The sequence below is a fragment of the Phyllobates terribilis genome, unplaced genomic scaffold, assembly GCF_046119375.1.
Source record: "Phyllobates terribilis strain yellow unplaced genomic scaffold, ASM4611937v1 Scaffold_11__3_contigs__length_659146591, whole genome shotgun sequence".
NCBI classification, from domain to species: Eukaryota; Metazoa; Chordata; class Amphibia; order Anura; family Dendrobatidae; genus Phyllobates; species Phyllobates terribilis.
The window spans coordinates 470,794,384-470,813,685 of NW_027362771.1; the positions used below are offsets into that span (position 1 = coordinate 470,794,384).

Consider the following 19,302-nt stretch of genomic DNA (forward strand, 5'->3'; position numbering starts at 1 on the left):
CAGCATAGAGATGGTACTGAAAACCGAATCTACTGATTGTTTGTCCAATAGGAGCGGTGTATAAGGAGAAAAGAAGGGGGCCTAGGACTGATCCTTGAGGAACCCCGACAGTAAGAGGAAGTAGGGAGGAGCAGGAGCCGGCAAAAGACCCAGAGAAGGAGCGGTCAGAGAGATAAGAGGAGAACCAGGAGAGAACCGTGTCCTTGAGGCCAATAGTGCGGAGCATAGTGAGGAGGAGCTGATGATCCACAGTGTCGAATGCTGCAGAGAGATCCAGGAGAATCAGCAGGGAGTAGTGACCATTAGATTTAGCTGTTAGTAGATCATTAGAGACTTTAGTGAGGGCAGTTTCAGTAGAATGTAAAGAGCGGAAACCAGATTGTAAAGGGTCAAGAAGAGAGTTGTCTGAGAGATAGCGGATTAGACGGGAGTGGACCAGGCGTTCCAGGAGTTTAGAGATAAAGGGAAGATTGGAAACAGGTCTGTAGTTGGCCGTGCAGTTCTGGTCGAGGGATGGTTTTTTAAGTAATGGATGTATGCTGGCGTGTTTAAAAGAAGAGGGAAAGATACCAGATGAGAGGGAAAGGTTGAAAATTTTAGTTAGGTGAGAGGTGACAGCTGGAGCAAGGGACTGAAGGAGATGTGAGGGAATAGGGTCGCTGGTGCAGGTGGTAGGGCGAGAAGATGCAAGGAGCCTGATCACTTCATCTTCCGTGACTGGTTCGAAGTCAGAAAATGAGCAAGATACAATGTGGCGGGGGGGAGCATGCATAACATTTGGGGATTGGGAGAAAATTTCCTGTCGGATATGGTCAATTTTTTCTTTGAAATAGTTAGCCAGATCGTCAGCGCTGAGGTCGGTGGTCGGGGCCTGTGCTGTTTGATTGAGAAGAGAATGAAACGTGTCAAAGAGTCGTTTAGGATTATTGGAAAGTGAGATGATGAGGTTGTTAAAGTAGGTTTGTTTGGAGAGGTGAAGGGCAGAGTTATATGTTTTCAGCATAAATTTATAGTGGAGGAAATCTTCGGGCAGATTTGATTTTCTCCACAGCCGTTCAGCGTACCTGGAGTACCTCTGGAGAAGACGTGTTTGAGGCGTGTGCCAGGGTTGTCGCCGTCTATGCCGAATTGTTCTTTGTGTAGAAGGTGCGGCTTCATCCAGGGCGAATAGCATTATTTTGTTATAATGCTTCAATGCAGAGTCGGGACATGAGAGGGAGGAGATTGGGGCCAATGATGATTGCAACCTTTTTATAAATTTCTGGGTGTTAATGGCGCGTAAATTTCTATAAGTGTGGACGGTGGGAGTGTCTTGAGTAGAGTCCCAGTTCTTGACAGAGAATGAAAGAAGATTATGGTCAGAGAGTGGAAGGGGAGAGTTAGTAAAGTCATGTACTGAGCAAAGCCGGGAGAAGATCAGGTCCAATGTGTTCCCGTCCTCATGTGTAGGAGAATTAGCAAGCTGTGAAAGGCCGAAGGAGGAGGTTAATGATAAAAGATGCGTGGCAGATGGGGAAAGAGGATCGCCAATTGGGATGTTAAAGTCTCCCATGATTATCGTGGGGATGTCGCAGGATAGAAAATTTGGAAGCCAGGCAGCAAAGTGATCCAGCAATTGACGGGGGGACCTGGGGGGCGATAGACAACCGCCACTCGCAGGGAGAAGGGCCGGTAGAGTCTGACGGTGTGGGCCTCAAAGGACGGGAAGATAAGGGAGGGTACAGGGGGGATAACCTGAAAAGTACATTTTGTTGAAAGAAGCAGACCAACACCTCCACCTGATCTGTTGTCAGGTCTCTGAGTATGAGAAAAGTGTAGGCCACCATAGGAGAGAGCTGCAGCGGCGGTGGTGTCCGACTGCTGGATCCAGGTTTCAGTGAGAGCCAGAAGGTTGAGGGAATTAGAGAGGAAAAAGTCATGGATGTAAGAGAGTTTATTACAAGCTGAGCGTGCATTCCAAAGGGCACAGTTGAATGAGACAGAAGATATGCAGGGAATATTAATGAGATTAGCAGGGTTTCTGAATGTAACAGGGAAAGAGTTAGTGTTATTATTACTGGAAGGTCCTGGATTAGGAGAAATATCACCTGCGACTAATAGAAGGAAGATACAGAGAGTGAGCAGATGATTGAGTGATTTGTGAGAGCGTTTCCTGCGTTGTATGGTGGGAATGAATGGATCTGCGTGGTATAACATTGTGAAGAGAGCATGACAACTGTACATAGGAGAAGAGAGGAGTGAGGGATTAATATGGATGAAGTGTGCCGCATTTGTGGGAGAACGGTGAATGTGGATGATTGTAGCAACCAGAAAATAAATGGCACAGATACAAATGGTGAATACTGTTTGCCAAAAAGATGACCTGGAAGCAAGTTTGTTGGTTTGTCTTGCATGTCTTACCTGTCTCCTGCCCTGTCCAACTGCCATTTTCTAACTGCCAGGGCACTTTGCTAAATTATGGCACTTCGATAAAGTATGCATAAATGCTATATGCATAAATGCCCCCGCATAAATGCTGCCCCTTAATTAAATCTCAATATATAGGGACATATCTGCTTAGATCTGCACAGATTTAACTCATTAACAATCAATCACTAGCTTAAAAGACAACAGGAGACCATAAAGTGCAGGGAAAAAAAAAAAAAACAGACTAGCAAACTCGGCATGGATCATAAACTCTTAAAGTAAGTGTGATGACCTTTAAGTATCATGGAATAAAAAAGGTAGAGGAGTGAAAAAATATATACCAGAAATTGATAGGCTGCAGAGCATTGCATGGAGATACAAGGCAGTTTTCAGGACAGATCACACAAGCAGTGAAAAATATATACCAGAAATTGATAGGCTGCAGAGCATTGCATGGAGATACAATGCAGTTTTCAGGACAGATCACACAAGCAGTGAAAAATATATACCAGAAATTGATAGGCTGCAGAGCATTGCATGGAGATACAAGGCAGTTTTCAGGACAGATCACACAAGCAGTGAAAAATATATACCTGTAAGAAGATAAGAAAGATGAATATTAGCAATGCCATTTTCTAACTGCCATGGCACTTTGCTAAATTATGGCACTTCGATAAAGTATGCATAAATGCTATATGCATAAATGCCCCCGCATTTATTTTTTGCTGAGGTTTTTTTTTTGAGGCTGCGGTAATACCTGATCATTTTTGCAAAGATGATTCCAAACCATAGAAAAAAGAAAAAGAACTTGTGAATGCAACCTTTATTGTAAACCTCTTATCTACATTCCTGATACTAAATATCAGTTTTATCGTGCTCCAGGTTTGTCGAGCATCAATAGAGAAAATCACTTTCTGCAGAAGACTTCACTATAAGTTTCTGCTCAAAACTTAACTCATGCTCTACATTTAAATTTTCGAGTCCCTCCTGAACCCTACAATACAGATCCCAATCACCAACCTTAGCCCTGACGATCTGGCCACTTATTTCCAAGAAAAAAATCAACCATATCAGGACATTTTTGCTCAATCAACTCATAGGCTTGGATCTCCTTCTCTTCTACTGTTCAAGTTCACTTTCCACTTTTGAACCTGTCACAGAAGAAGTTGCCAGGCTCCTCGCTTCTTCTCGCCCTACAACATGCACCAATGACCATACTCCCTCCAATATTCCTTCAGTCCCTCTCCCCAGCTGTCATTGCCCACCTAACTATAATATTTAACCTTACTCTTTCTTCCGGGAATCTTTCCCTCCTCATTGAAACATGCTGTCATAACCCCTTTACTGAAAAAAACAAATCCATCCCTATACTAGACTTGTGTTGCCAACTACAGACCTGTTTCTAATCTCCCCTTCATCTCTAAACACCTGGAATGCTTGGACTACTCTTGTCCAATCCACTATTTTTCAGATCACTTCCTTCTTGACCGGTTTCCATTCTTTAGACTCTACTGAAACTACCCTTTTTAAAGTCTCTTAATGATCTATTAACATCTAAATGTAATTGTCACTACTCCCTGCTGATTATCCTGGATCTCTCTGCTGCATTTGACACGGCCAGCTCTTCCTCACTAGTCACTATGCTCCACTCTATTGGCCTCAAAGAAACTGATCTCTCTTGGTTCTCCTCTTACTTCTCTGATTGCTCCTTCACTTTATCATTTGCTGGCTCTTCTTTCTCTCCTCTTAGGCTGTGTGCCCACGATGCTTTTTTTTAAGCGTTTCCGCAGCGGCAAAAACGCTGCAGAAACGCTTAAACGCATGGTAGAAGGCCTGCCATGTCCCCCAATGATAATCCGCATGTGCTGTGCACATGTTGCGGAAATTTCCTCTGCGGGTTATCATTGCGGAAAAAGACGCAGCACTACCAATTATTTCGAGGAAGCACTGCGTTTTCGCCGCCATTGACTTGCATTGGAACGCATGGAATCCGCATCACTGCATCTGTAGATGCGGAATCCATGCGTTTCAATGTGCGGATGGTACCCGGGTCTGGAGAAGAGGAGACTCTCCTCCAGACCCGGGTACCATAGAACCTGTAAAAAAAAAAAAAAATAAATAAAAAAAAATAAAAAAGCATAAAATAAACATTATATTTACCTTCTGATGGCCCCCGGTCCAATATAAACAACTTTTACCCACAAAGCTCTCTACAGTTCTGCACAACCATACAACCATACATCTCCAGGCCTGTCTAATCTAAATCTTCCCTGTTCCGCCCTTTCTAAATTGTCCTCAGAATTTTATCCCTCCTGTTCATCTGTGTCCACATCCTCCATGTAGACAAAAGCACTTAGTAGCTCCAGAGACAGATACTGGTTGATGACAAGTTCATGCAGCTTATTTGAAAACCTTTCTTTATTATAACGATGGCTGGACTATACATGACAAGCAGGTTCCACCTATTGTGTTCCCCCTATTTCCGTATAGATTGTAAGCTTGTGAGCAGGGTCCTCACTCCTCCCTCTAACTGTTGAACTGTGTGTTACTTTGTAATGTCTTTATTGTCTGTACAAGTCCCTGCTCAATTGTAAAGTGCTGCAGAGTATGTTGGCGCTATAGAAATAAAATTCTTATTATATCTTGCAGGGTCTGACATTTTGTGAATCGGCACTAGCAGACTGTTCTTAGCTCATGGCTTCCAATTCAAACAGTCCTAACCTCATTGTTGTCACTGGTAAGTCACCGGTAAAAACTGAAATATAGAGGATGAGCAAGCAGTAATAATTTCCATGACCGATTTATGTTTTAGTTCTGCTTAGGATCAGTGTTCTGACAGGACATTACATATCAACTTTATGGCAGACACGATATTTATGAAGCCCTAACACCAAACATCCAAATCACATGGGATAGCGGCCGGGGCTTCTTAGACAAACTCTTTATTATAACTATTTTTCACCACTTTGTGTTGAGTTACTATTGAAGCTAGAAGAGGTTTAGACAGAACATTTGTCGTCATGTATAGAATGGAACAGAACACTTCTCTGTCTATAGTAAGTTGGGGACGACAGAACATCTAGAACATATCTACACATGTATTAGTAAAAAGTTGATTAGTTGAGCTGCATTTTTGTCCAACAATGTTTTTGTTTTTTATTGCAAAGGTTTTGGTCCATTCAGAAATCATTTGGTCAACTCCAGTTGGGAAGCAGTAAAGGTAATCGCTTATGCCAATTTTTAGAAGTCGATTTGCTGAATGCCTGCGTAACCTTTAGTCTGTAGGTAATATTCCACAACTGATGTATTATGGGCCTCATTTATATCTTCTATAAGCAATGAAAGAATCACAAAAATAAGTCAAACTAGCTTGGGTGTATTACAGCACTGTAACATACGTGAGCAGTTATATGTGGCCCTCCTCCCCCACAAGAAAAAGAAACTCTCTCCAAAGTGTCATAACTTGGAGGGCCCCAATTCATCAGTTTTTCTATCTTCTCTTTATCTGTTCGTTGGTAGATTTTGTGCCAAATTCATCAAAATGCTCCACATTGTTTGTTTGACAAATTTGGCATAACTTAAGAGATGCTTTCTTTTTCCCCTCATGCCTTTTAGGCCATGTTCACACAGTGAGAGTTTGGTCAGTATTTTACACCAGTATTTGTAAGCCAAAATCAGGAGTGGGTGATAAATGTAGAAAAGGTGACGTGTTTCTATTATACTTTTCCTCTGATTGTTCCACTCCTGGTTTTGGCTTACAAATACTGAGGTAAAATACTGACCAAATACTGAGTGTGTGCACGTGGCCTTAGAATAAAATTTTGCAGAGTCCTTTCAGGCGGCTTTAAAATTTAACGGGGGGGGGGGGAGATTTTGTACTCCACTGGGGTAACAAATACCATTGCACAAACATTTTGAGACCTTTTGAAAAGTTGATAATCATAAATTAGCTGACAGTAACAAATTAAGTTGAAAAATGCAGCGCAAAATAGTGAAAAAGATAAAAATGAATGCAAAATTAGAAATGCCTAATGGCTCACTGTCGCTTTTCAGTGCTGGGGTCCTGGGTCCAAATTCCACCAAGGATAACACCTGTAAGGAGTCCGTATGTCTTCTATGTTTGTGTAAGTTTCCTCAGGATTCCTCCCACACTCCAAAAACATACTGATAGGGAATTTAGATTGAGTCCCAATGGGGACAGTGATGATAAGGTCTATAAAGCCCTGTGGAATATGATATAAATTCCAAACTTTTTCTCAAAAAATAATGAAATTTTATTTAAATCATAAACCATCATAAAACACATATAATTAAAACTATCTCTAGCAGTAGTGACCTGGAGACTGATTAGTGAGTGGAAAGTCTTTTGTCTCTCAGCTCATGCTTCCCTGCCTACTGCATACGTACAGACGTAACAGAGAGAAGCTTTTAATTCGAGGCGGAGAAGCTATTGGACAATGGCAAGTGGATTGCATGCTGGGAAGTTAAAAGAAGGAAAGTTCCACCACTTAGAGTGCTGACAGAACGCTTATGAAAAGGAACCTACAACTTGAAAAGAGTTGGTGGCAAGTTAGAGCATGAAGAACAGGTTCTTGGATGTACTAGACTGGTATGCACTGTAAAACCAGTTTTAAAGGGAACCTGTCACCAGAAAAAATGCTATTAACCTGCAGATATGGGGTTAACCTACAGGTAAATAGCGTTATTAACCTGCCCGGCAACAGCACTTAGCCTAACGCTGCAGGGAGAAAATGAACTTTATTCTTCCTGGCAGCTTTCTTGGTTTCAGTCATGGGGTCGGCTCCGGTTCAGTCAGCTACGGGTCTGTGTATATAATATAGCGGCGGCTGTAACCTCGCTCCTGGCCCTGACCGATACTTGCTCTGCATTAGGGCCGACTGTCAGTCAGGTGACTGAAACAGCGCCAGCCCCGCCCCCGTGACTGAAGCGGAATGCTGTGGGGGAATTAAGTTCATTTTCTCCCGGCAGCGTTCAGGTAAGTGCGGGCGCCAGGCAGGTTAGTAACGCTGTTAATCCGCAGGTTGTGTTTTTTCTGGTGACCGATTCCCTTTAAAATTTTGTTGGGGTGAGGGCAGCAGGACAATTCTATAGGTTTTGTGTGTAAAGTCTGGTACTCTTTAACCCCTTCACACCTAAGCATGTTTTTTTTTTTTAAACCTTCCTGACCAGGCCAAATTTTTAAAATCCGGTCTGTGTCACTTTGTGGTAATAACTCTGGAATGCCTCCACATAGTTCAGTGATTCTAAGATTGTTTTTTTCTAACACATTGTACTTTATGGATAGTGGTAAATATAGATCGATTTGAATTGTTTATTTATGAAAATTTGCCCAAAATTTTAAAAACTTTTCAATTTTACAACTTTGAATTTTTATGCCCCTAAAACAGATGGTCATTAGTGTTGAGCGAGTATGTTCTATTAACCCTTTCGCCGAGTATGCTCGGGCCGAGCTTCGAGTATTTATAGCTGCTCGGTGATATGGTTGAATCGCTCCCGTTTGCATGATTTGCGACTGTTTGACAGCTTTATTACATGTGAGGAATGTGTAAGAAATAGATATTCCTCACATGTAATAAAGCTGACAAACAGTTGCAAATCATGCACACTGGAGCGATTTAACCTTATCACCGAGCAGCTATAAATACTCAGAGCTCGGCCCGAGCATACTCGGACGGAACATACTCGCTCAACTCTAATGGTCATACCACACAAAAAGTACTCATTAACATTTACCACATTTCTACTTTGCATCATTTATAAAAATACTTTTTTTGTTGGGATGTTAAGTTTACCAGCAGTTTCTCATTTTTCAATAAATTTACAAAATCTATATTTTTAGGGACCACTTCTCATTTAAAGTGATTTTGAGGGACTTTATATGACAGAAGACCCACAAACAAGACCCTATTTTCAAATCTGCACCACTCAAAGTATTTATTACTGCATTCAAAAAAGTTTTTTAGCCCTTTATGTGCTTCACAAGATTTAATGCAAGGTAGAAGAAAAAAAGGTAAAACATTTTTACTAAAATTTGCTTTAGCATCAAATTATTATTTTTTTTTACAGGGTTAAAAGGAGAAAATGCACACCACAATTTGTTGAGCAATTTCTCCTGAGTACAGGGATACCCCATATGTGTTTGGAATCTATTGTTTGGGCACATGGCCAGGCTCTGAAGGCAAGGAGCACCATTTGACTATATAAGAACAAATTTTGCTTGAATAGACTGTGGACGCCATGTCGCGTTTGCTGAGCCCCCGAGGTGCCAAAACAATAGAAACCTCCCACAAGTGACCCCATTTTGGAAACTATACCCCTAGAAAAAAATTCTAGAGGGGTATAATAAGCATCTTGAACCCACTAGTACTTCACAGAAATGTATAATATTGGGCCATGGATATGAAATATTTCATTTTTTTTTCAACGAAAATGTTGACTTATCCCAAAATTTCCCATATTCACAATGGCAAAAGGAGAAAATGAATCTCACAATTTGTTGTTCAATTTCTCTTGAGTACAGGGATACCTCATATGTGGTTGGAAACTGTTTGGGCACATGGCTGGCCTTGGAAAGAAAGGGAGCAGCCTTTGACTTTTGGAGCACAATTTTTGCTAGAACAGATTGTGGCTAGCATGTCACATTAGGAGAGCCCCTGAAGAGCTAAAACAGCGGAAACCCTCACAAATGACACCATTTTGGAAACTACAACAGTTATGGAATTAATCTAGGGGTGTAGTAATCATTTTAAACCCACAGATGATTCACAGAATTGTATAACATTGGGCTGTGAAAGTGAAAAAAAAAAATTTTTTTCCTCTAAAATATTGTTTTAGCCCTAAGTTTTTAATGTTCAAAAGGGCTGTTAGGAAAAAACAGACCACATCATTTGTTGCGAAGTTTCTCCCGAGTACGATGACACCCCATATATGGACAGAAACTACTTTTCCACTACAGTTCAATTCTCAGAAGGAAAAGAGCGCCATATTGGAGTGCAGATTGTGCTGGAATGGTTTGTGGGTGCCATGTCACATTGGAAAAGTCCTCAAGGTTCCAGAAGAACAGAACTCAGCCCCCGCCCTAAGTGACTCCCATTTTGCAAACTGCACCCCTCAGTGAATAAATCTAGTCATGCAGTGAGCATATTAACACCACAGGTGTTTCACAGACATTAATACCAGTGAGCGGTAAAGAAATACTAAGGTTACTTACCGGTAGCCGGTTTTTCTAGAACCCATGACAGCACACCTGAGAAGGGGATCTGCTCAACAAGGACAGGAAACATACTGAAATAAAAGGGCGGCACCTCTTCCCCTCATCAGTTGGGTTACAGAGCATGAAAGGATATCCAAAAAAATTATATACATTACAGACACCAAACCAAAACACCCAATATATATTCCATGGTGAGAAAATGGAAGTGGGGGAATATACTTGTGCTGACATGGGTTCTGGAAACACCGGCTACCGGTACGTAACATTGGTGTTTTCCCTTCACCCATGACAGCACACCTGAGAGATTTACGGAGAAGAAACAAAAACACCTTAGGGACGGACCACCTCTTGAAGCACCCTTCTACCAAAGGTTAAGTCAACGGAGGAGGATAGATCTAGTCTGTAGTGTTTAATGAAAGTAGAGGGTGAGGACCAGGTAGTAGCCTTACAAATCTGATCAAACGATATCTCCGCTTTCTCTGTTCAGGAGGCCCTCATGGCTCTGGTGGAGTGAGCTTTGATGCCTTCAAGAGCCGAAGCACTGCTAGCATAGTAGGCTAAACAAATTGCCTCCCTGATCCACCTTGCAATGGTACTCTTTGATACCCTGTACACCTTTCTACTATCCAGAAAGGCTACGAACAAGTACTGAGTTTTCCTCCACTGACTAGTTATAGATATGTACTCTAACAGTGTTCTTCTAATATCGAGACTGAATTTTTTTCTCCACTGAATTCCCAGAGTTATTACAAAAGGAGGGCAGGACAATCTCTTGACTTCTATGAAATTTTAAGGCTACCTTGGGAAGGTAGGCCGGATGCGGGTCTTAATATAATCCTATCATGATGTACTTGTGTATAAGGAGGGTTTATTGAAAGGGCCTGGATATTGCTTAACCTGCAGGTAGAGGTCAGTGCTACCAATATAATAATTTTAAGGGTAAGATACCATGGTGCTGTAAAAGAGAAGGGTTAACATACAAAATATAGACATCACTTACAGTAAATGAACTAACAATGATGACTGGTACAGAGGGAAGAGGACCCTGCCCTTGCAGGCTTACATTCTACAGGATGATGGGGAAGATGACCGTACGTTGGGGGCAGTGCAGCAGCAGTGAGGCGGCAGCGTTTTCATTGCAGGTTGTAAGCTTTCTTGAAGAGATGGGTTTTCAGGTTCCGTCTGAAGCATCCGAATGTGGTGGCTAATCGGACGTGTTAAAGCACAGAATTCCAGAGGATGGGGGATATTCGGGATAAGTCTTGGAGGCGATTGGGTTAGGAATGAATAAGTGTGGAGGAGAGAAGGAGGTTTTTGGAGGACCAGAGATTACTTGAGGGAATATATCGGGAGATTAGTTCGGAGGAGAAAGGTTATGGATGGCTTTGTAGGTCAGTGTTAGTAGTTTGAATTGAATACCCTGGGCAATTGGGAGCCAGTGAAGTGATTTGCAAAGTGGGGTAGCAGAGGAGTAGCGAGGAGAGAGGTGAACTAGTTGGGCAGCAGAGTTAAGGACGGACTGGGGAGGTGCAAGAGTGTTATCAGGGAGGGTTGAGGAAAGGACGGATTCTGGAAATATTTTTGAGCTGGAGGGTGTTCCCCTTTGGATTAAATATAAAATTGAATAGTTGTTTCTTTTGTTCTGTAATTGTGCATCCCCCGAAGCCAAATATGCTACCTGAAACTGCGTCCAATCAGCTGGAGAAACTGATTGGTGGTGGCAGCTAATAACCCAAGAAAGACTATCGTGGAGTTAGCAGCAATCGTACGGGGGTATATACACATATTCCATGCGTTGGAATACGGAGGTATATATGCCATACTCACTGTTATCTTTCCAATAACTAATTAGTGAGAACAGCCTGCGGTCCCTTTGGTTGATAGTCGGCCAATTGTGTAACGGTCTAGACGATAGGGGGAGGCAGAGAGCTGTTCGCTACAAAGATCACAGCGAGTGGTCTCTGTGATATTTGGGATCTAAATCCCTGACAAATTGCCTCCAGAGCCAAGTTTAGATTCCATGTGGGAACCCTTGGGATTGGAACTGGCCTGGATCCATTACAGAATTTTATAAACCTTGATATCCACTCAGCTGTGAGATTATTATTATATAATGAACTCAAGGCTGAAACCTGAACCTTGAGGGTACTAGTAGCCAACCCTAGCTCAAACCCATTCTGGAGGAACTCTAGGATGGAATCGAGTGGAGCCTTTTGTGCCAAAGGTTCCCCTGAAAATTCTAGAAAAGTGGAGACTAACCCTGGAGAAAACCCCCTCTGACTCAGTATTGCCCTCTTAAATTCCATGTTGTTGGATGGAAGCCCTTCACTTGAGAGTGGTATACTGGGCCCTGAGTGAGAAGGTCCGGGATCTCCAGCAGGATCCATGGACCTGACACTGACATTCTCAATAGGGTAAACCATGGTCTTTTTGGCCAGAATGGAGTAATCAGAATCACCCTCACCTGATCCTCCCTGGTCTTCACGACTGCTGGGATCATCGCTATCAGAGGAAAGGCTTATGCAATCCTGAAGTTCCAAGGGATCTGAAGGACATCTACCGCCTAAGGTTTTTCCCTAGGGCTCAGTGATCAGAATGTTTTCACTTTCCTGTTCGGTTTGTCGGCAAGTCTATTTCTGGCAACCCCCATGAGCAAACTATCCGTCCATTCCCCTTGTTTCAATCTGTTGCGGCTTAGGAAGTCTGCCTTGGTGTTCTCTGTCCCTTTTATGTGCAGCGCCGTTAGGGACAGAAGGTGTTGGTTTGCCAGCTGAAAGTCTGTTTGCCGCTTCCATTAGGGAGTGGGACCTTCCCAGGGCTGTGGAGTCAGTCGATATAAAATGGACCGACTCCTAAAATTTATAATAAATTGGGTACAGTAGTTCAATGCAGTTTGTGGGGAATATTTTTTCATAAGAATTTGGGAAGGTTATGAAATGTCCTATAAATGTCTGTCCTATTCCTGATGTAAGGGTCTAGACTTTTAGCTGAGATAAATCTGTGCTACAGTTTATGTACATGATAAGTAGTAAAGCTCCTCCTCCTCTACAGATGAGGGGGGAAAAAACAAACATACAGGGAAGGAATGCATGCACTCATCTCAGAACTGCTGGCGCGAACATGAAAACAGGATTAAACAAAGAAGAACAGGTTCTTGCTATTATAATGTTTTGAAGCATTATTAGCTATAAGTACAATTAAACTGATGAATGAGAATGAATGTGAACAGCAGCTAGAAGAACATTTCAGATTGCGTATGTTGGAGATGGAAGGCCACAGTCCTGTTCCCATAACGGAGGAACAAACCTATTACTAAAGAAGAACATCAAAATTATTCTTTACAATTAGATGATCTTGTTGAAGTGGCTTCACACCTCTCTCCTATTCATCACATGCCCTGTGTTGTGCACATGTTGCAGCTGGCAATAATAGATAGTCTGCAAGAAGGACATGCTGCTACTCTGATTAGCAAAGTGAGGAAATTGGCAATTGCTGCCAAAACCCCTAAAAACGATTCCATCTTGAAGAGACGTGCTGGAAAAGGGGCAATTGTGGAATTACAAAAATTTTCACTTGTTCTCAAAGAAGTAGAAGAGTTCAATCGTTCATCAAAACTGACTGTGCACGAGGCAATTCCTTTATACCCCGAAATTGTTAGAGATGTTGCCCATGTGGTTACTGCTTTGCCTCCAACCCAAGTTGGTTTAGAGAGGTTGTTCTCTAGCCTTAAAATAATTAGGTCAGATTTGAGATCATCTATGAAGGAGAATCTGATGGAGGCGATACTATTTCTCAGAACAAGTTCATAGACTGCACAAATGTCATTTAGTACATTTTGTTGAAAACTGTTTTTTTCCCACTTACTGCCTAGTGTATAATAAAATTGTAAATATGCTAAAGTTTTTTTGCTCAAAGTTGTATTCCAATAAATAGAACATAAAATATATCTAAATAGCTTGATTATTGTATCATGATAATGATTAAAAGCCTGATGTTACCATTTTACTACAGTAAATTTATCACTTAAATATGAGCCACGTATGAGGGAGTCTGAGTAGTGGAGTCGGTGTCCTGGAAATTGAGGAGTCGAAGTTTGGCTTACCGACTACACAGCCCTGCTTGTCCCCCCCCCCGATGGTTGATGTACCCCACCGTAGCCAGATTGTCTGACATGACACGGATGTGGCAACCAAGGAGGGAAGAGCTTTCTACAGCCCACAATTCTTTCAGGTTGGATGATTGACCCCTCTTGAAGAGTGACCAAGAACCCTGAATTGTACGATGTCTCAGGTGTGTCCCTCTCCCAACCTGAACTGCTTGCAGCGGTTGTGACCATGTCCCTTATTGGCTTTATCCATTGGATGTTAGGTTTGCCCTGTCTGCCCAACACAAGAGGGAATTTCTGGTTTCTAAAGAAAGTTTCACCTTCCCTTCTAAATGTCCTTTTAGCAACCTCTGTGCAGACAGTAGTTCCCACTGAAGCTGCCTCGTGTGGAGCTGGGCCCACCTTACTGCTGGGATACAGGATGTTGGGGTTCCTAACAGGGACATTGCCTTCCTTAGGGTCATTTTTGGAACGTCCATTGCCACTGAGGTAAGGTTTACTACCTTTTTCTATTTTGCCTTCGGGTTAAGAGACAAGTCTGCAGTTCTTAATTTAGAATGAGGCCCAGGAATGACTGTATTCTTACTGGATTTAGCCTCATCTTGTGAGTGTTCACCATCCAGCCAAGATCTTCTATGGTGACTCTTACATCTCTCAGTTGAGATGCACAGCGGTCTTCAGATTTCCCCACTATCAGGAAGTCGTCTAATTAAGGAACGATAATGGTGTTGGGGGGGTGTCACTATGAAGGTCTGACGTGGCAGATAAGGGAAGACCTAAGAATAGAGTTTTATGTCTAAAACCCAGCCGCTGGAAGAGATGTTCTCCAAGGCCTAGATGAAGAGGAAAATCCTTCCCCCTACTTGCAGTCTGGTGTCATTGAGAGGATTTCTGTAATGTTGAAGAGGGACCTCCAAACATAGATCTGGGCTCTTTTCTACTTTTGGACACCCACTTCCTTCTCTCCCCCGGAGGGCATCCCCTATTGTATCTTTTCCTCCGAAAGGAAGGCTTTCTTGAATCACCTGGTTAAAAACCGGAAAACCCTTCTCTTGTCGCTGGCTTTTTCTAAGATCTCGTCCAATTTTTTCCACAGGATAGAACAGTTTATTTTTTGACTGAAGGGCTCCTGGACAGTAGTGTTGAGCGAGCGTGCTTGGATAAGGTGTTATCCAAGTATTTTGCAGTGCTCTGCTAATATGCTTGAGTCCCTGCACCTTGTGACGTCACTGGGGCACACCCAATCCCAGTGTCCCTTGCACCAGTGACGTCAGTGGAGTGCGTCGTCACTTCCTGTGCTTCCCTCAGCATGCCACACAGAGCGTGGGGGAGGGCGGCGTGGTGGTCCAAGACATGCAATTAATTTCCATCTCTGCCGCCCGCACATACAGCGGAGCCCACAGTGGATGGCACTTCCAGAAGTCTGAAGGACAGCTGCACAGGCTTGCAGCCTGCTTTTCCAGATGCCGGGACAGGGCTGGGGAAGAAATTTTTGTCTTCCATCTTCACCACGGATTTCAGCACAAGGTTTCCATCAAGGAGAAGAAACCAACTGATGCGGGGGGAGAGGTGCCGCCCTTTTATTTCAGTAGGTTTCCTGTCCTTGGTGGACGGATTCCTCTCTCAGGTGTGTAGGCATGGGTGAAGGGAATAAAAAAAAAAAGAACTACATTTTTACCATTAAAATGTTGTTTTAGCCCTGGATTTTATATTTTCACAAGTGGAAATAGGTAGAAATGGCCCCCTAGTTTGATACACACTTTTTCCTGAAAGTGGCAATACCCCAAAAATGGCTGTATAGTACTGTTTGGCCACACAGCAGGGCTAAGGGGCGAAGGAGGCTATTTGACTTTTGGAGCACAGATTTTCCTAGAATAGTTTGTAGACTCCACTTGCAAAGCCCCCAAGAGCCAAAACAGCAGAATCCCTAATCAAATGACACCATTTTGGAAATTACACCCCTCTGGGAATTCATCTATGGGTGTAGGGATGATTTTTGCCTCCATGAGTGTTTTCCAGAAATAAACATGCAGTGGATATTGGAGAGTGAAAATTACAAATATGCCATTATAGTGCCCAGCTTGTGCTGCTGGAGACACGCACTCCATAAATTAAGTGGTCTCTCCTCACTACAGTAATGCCGAGCATGTTGACGCTAACTGTGGTTTTGGCACACTGTGAGGCTCACAAAAGGAGCACAGATTTCGCTGGATTTCTTTCGGGATGGAGGGCGGAGGGGAGCCATGTTGCTTTTCCATAGTTTTTGTGCTACTAGTAGCGTTGAAACCCCCTATATTTCCGGTAATAGATGACGGACCTGAGTGGGGTTTTTTTCTTGGTAGCATTTTGGGGTACAAAACATTTTGGATCACTTTTAAGGCTGTGTTCACATTTATTCTGTGCTCTATGCTGAACATTTAAATCTGTATTTTCATCTAAATCTCAAAAATACGTGATTCAGACAGAACCCAGACGGATCCATTCACTATAAGGAGACAGAATTGTGGTTGACCATGCTTTTGTGTAGGACTAAAAAGGGGCCCTGCCAGATCATAGTCCAAAGAGACCCCATCTGCCTCATTTTAGGGAATTTTATGAAAATTTGTAATTGTATTGTAATTCACTATTATCTTGTTGCAGGAGCTGGAAAAACTTGGCCTTGGTGACAATGTTCAACTCAAGATCATGGAGCTTCCTGTACAGTATAGCGTGGTAGAAAATAAAATAAATTGGATTTGGACAGAGCTGCAGCCACAGGTTGGTCTATCACATGCGCTACTAATTTAAGTTCTGTTTGAATTCAAGAGATTTATCAGTGTGTACTGATTGATGATAAATTTGGGGTCTTTTTTGCACCTAAATTTTGGTGCATTTATTTGTGTATTAAAGGGGCTGTCCAGGCCTTTGCTAAAAGTCTTCAGTCACTGTATGCCAAAAGCTAGTCTTTGCAGAATTCCTTCTTCTCCATCTTCAGCAGCACTTTGACATTGTGCCCCTGAATAAATAATTGCCCCTTGCTGTTTTTCCTGCACCCACCCTCCCCCTTAGCTGCCTCACAAAACTGTGCCCCCTTTGACAATTGTCTCCCCATTATGATTTCCCCCAATAGCATTAACACTCTCCCCTCCTCATTCACAATGATAAAATATTTAATATTCGGCTCCCTGATAGAGGGATATTACATCGCGCTGCTTCACGTCCTGGCCGGCACTAAAGCGCGCTCCTCTGCCTGAGTCCCTGCGCCACAGTGTTCAAATGTATTCGCATCTGAAAAACGCGAATACATTTGAATTTAAGAAGGAACGGTGTCTCCCGGGCCGCATAGCATCCTTTGGCGGGCTGTGTGTTGTGCAGGCCTGTTATATCAGAATGAACAAGGCTATCTGCACAAAGGCCCCAATTCATCAAAGTGTTTATGCCAGATAGTAAAACACTTTGTAAAGTCACAACATTTTTGCAGAATGTGAAGTTGCTCAAAAATTGAGTGACTTTTGGTGTTTCATACTTAAACTGCCCTTTTTAAGGTGGGGGTTAACATACATTTGGCTATTACAGTTGGTGCATAAACTAAACATGCACCTTTTTTTTTTTTTTTTTTTTTTTACAGGAAACTAGAGTGCAGTGCGCTGTGCTATTCTTTCATGTAAAATTAAAGTTGTTTTTCATCTAAATTTATCTTAAGACTACGATATGTTTTTGTTCTATTCTATTCCTAAATGAGACTTCTAAACAACCTGCTTTTGATGGTGTTCATTTCCTGTTATTCTTTGTTGGCAAAATCTACCAGCTGTCTGTGCATGTTGGAATGTCGGCTTCATCCAAAGCAATTGCCCTGGAGCAATGCGGAAGAAACAAAGGCTACATGGAGAAAGACCTCAGCGGCGCTCACCCACAAGGAGGCTGCTGTTTGCTGGAAGGACCGGAAAGAATAGAGTCTGCCGTTAATATGAAAAGTGTCTGCAAAAACATATCATGTCCAGGGGTTGATGTTATCCATTCCAGTGATGCTGGGAGGTAAGAAAAAAAAAAAAGTTCAGATCCATGCTTTCACCTTGTCTGGAAAGAGCAGCAGAGTACAGTAATAGCTGGGTTTATGTTTTTAGCATGAAACTGACCATAAACTGCACCACAGTTTGTCTGGGACTACAATACCAAATGCTAAAGTAACACAACTGGCAGATTAATACTTGCTCAATGGACTGTACTGAACTCTGCTAATGTCGAAGATTTCGTAGACACACACCAGTAGAGCTCCTCTCATCTAGCACAAACACTTACCTTTATTAGGCCCTAAGCGGCCTTGCAACTCATCAGATGTGAACATGCTATGCGAGGCCATAATACATAGCTAATTCACACTGATGGAGTGAGTTCAGCTCTTGAGCCTGCGTCATATGCTGCCTAGAGTCTTTGACTAACCTGGGGGTAATAATTAGGGGTTTATAATTATATACATATCAAAGCCATACATACATTCATACACAGTATATTTTGCTGCATTTTTTCCACAACTGTATAAGAACACTTTAAAAAATAGGTGTTCATAGTTCAAAAAGTAAATGAACAAATCTAAATCAAGTCAATATTTGTTGCAACCACCCTTTTGCCATCAAAACATCAAATTTTCTAGGTACGCTTGAATACGGTTTATGAAGACACTTGGCAGGGAGTTTGTTCCAAACATCTTGGAGGAGTAACCACAGATCTTCTGTGGATGTAGGCTTGCGCAAACCCTGTGTCTTTTCATGTAATCACAAAGAGTCAATGATGCTGAAATCAGTGCTCTGTGGGGGCCATATCATCACTTCCAGGACTCCTTGTTCTCCCTTTCACTGAAGATAGTTCTTAAAGAGGCTCTGTCAGCACAGAATGGCTGTTCAAACCAAGTACAGACGCTCAGTGTTTCACAGCGGGTCCAATCATTAATATACACCTTCCCACCTGCTTGGTGTCTATCTCTACCCTTCTCTGGCTCTATGAAGCCTGGGCTGTCAATCAAATAAGGGGGATGGTGGAGATAGAAGTAAAACAAGCAGGTGTGAAGGTGTATATAAACGATTGTCCCTGCCGTGCAGCACCTAACATCATGCTTCACTGTTGTCCGCAGACACTCATTATTATACCTGTACAGCCTTTCAGCTAACAAACTGCCTTTTGTTGCAGCCAAATATTTTACATTTTGATTCCTCTATTCGGAGCTTGGTGTCATTTTTCTGTACCCAGTTCCTTTGTTTTTATGCATAGCCGAGTCTCTTGGTCTCGTTACCATTGATGGCAAAGCTTTTTGGCAGCAATTTTTCAATGAAGACCACTTCCAGACTGACTTCTCTGACCAGTAGATGGGTGTAGCTGGGACCCTCTAAATGCTACCAGTTTGGAGGTGAAGGCATTGCTGGACATCTGATTTCAATGGTAAGTATGTCTTTCATCGGCTACATAAGTTTGCTTGGCTGAACACTACGTCTACAGTCCTATACCGTGCCCATTTATAGGTGCTTCTTCAATGTGTATGACATGTAAGAACAACAAGGTGTCCTAGACATGATGATCTGTGGTT

At 42.5% G+C, this 19,302-nt stretch overlaps 1 protein-coding gene across 4 annotated transcripts in view; it reads left to right on the top strand.

The window, feature by feature from the left end:
* The window catches only part of PGPEP1L (pyroglutamyl-peptidase I like), a 36,518-nt gene that overhangs the window by 14,920 nt on the left and 2,296 nt on the right, over positions 1 to 19,302 (top strand). For all 4 annotated transcript variants that reach the window (XM_073653329.1, XM_073653328.1, XM_073653331.1 and 1 more), the window contains exons 2-5: positions 5,056 to 5,143; positions 5,574 to 5,626; positions 16,386 to 16,502; positions 17,533 to 17,759. In XM_073653329.1, coding sequence (XP_073509430.1) covers positions 5,101 to 5,143; positions 5,574 to 5,626; positions 16,386 to 16,502; positions 17,533 to 17,759 — 440 coding nt within the window. In that variant the 5' untranslated portion in view covers positions 5,056 to 5,100. The remainder of the gene's footprint in view (positions 1 to 5,055; positions 5,144 to 5,573; positions 5,627 to 16,385; positions 16,503 to 17,532; positions 17,760 to 19,302) is intronic.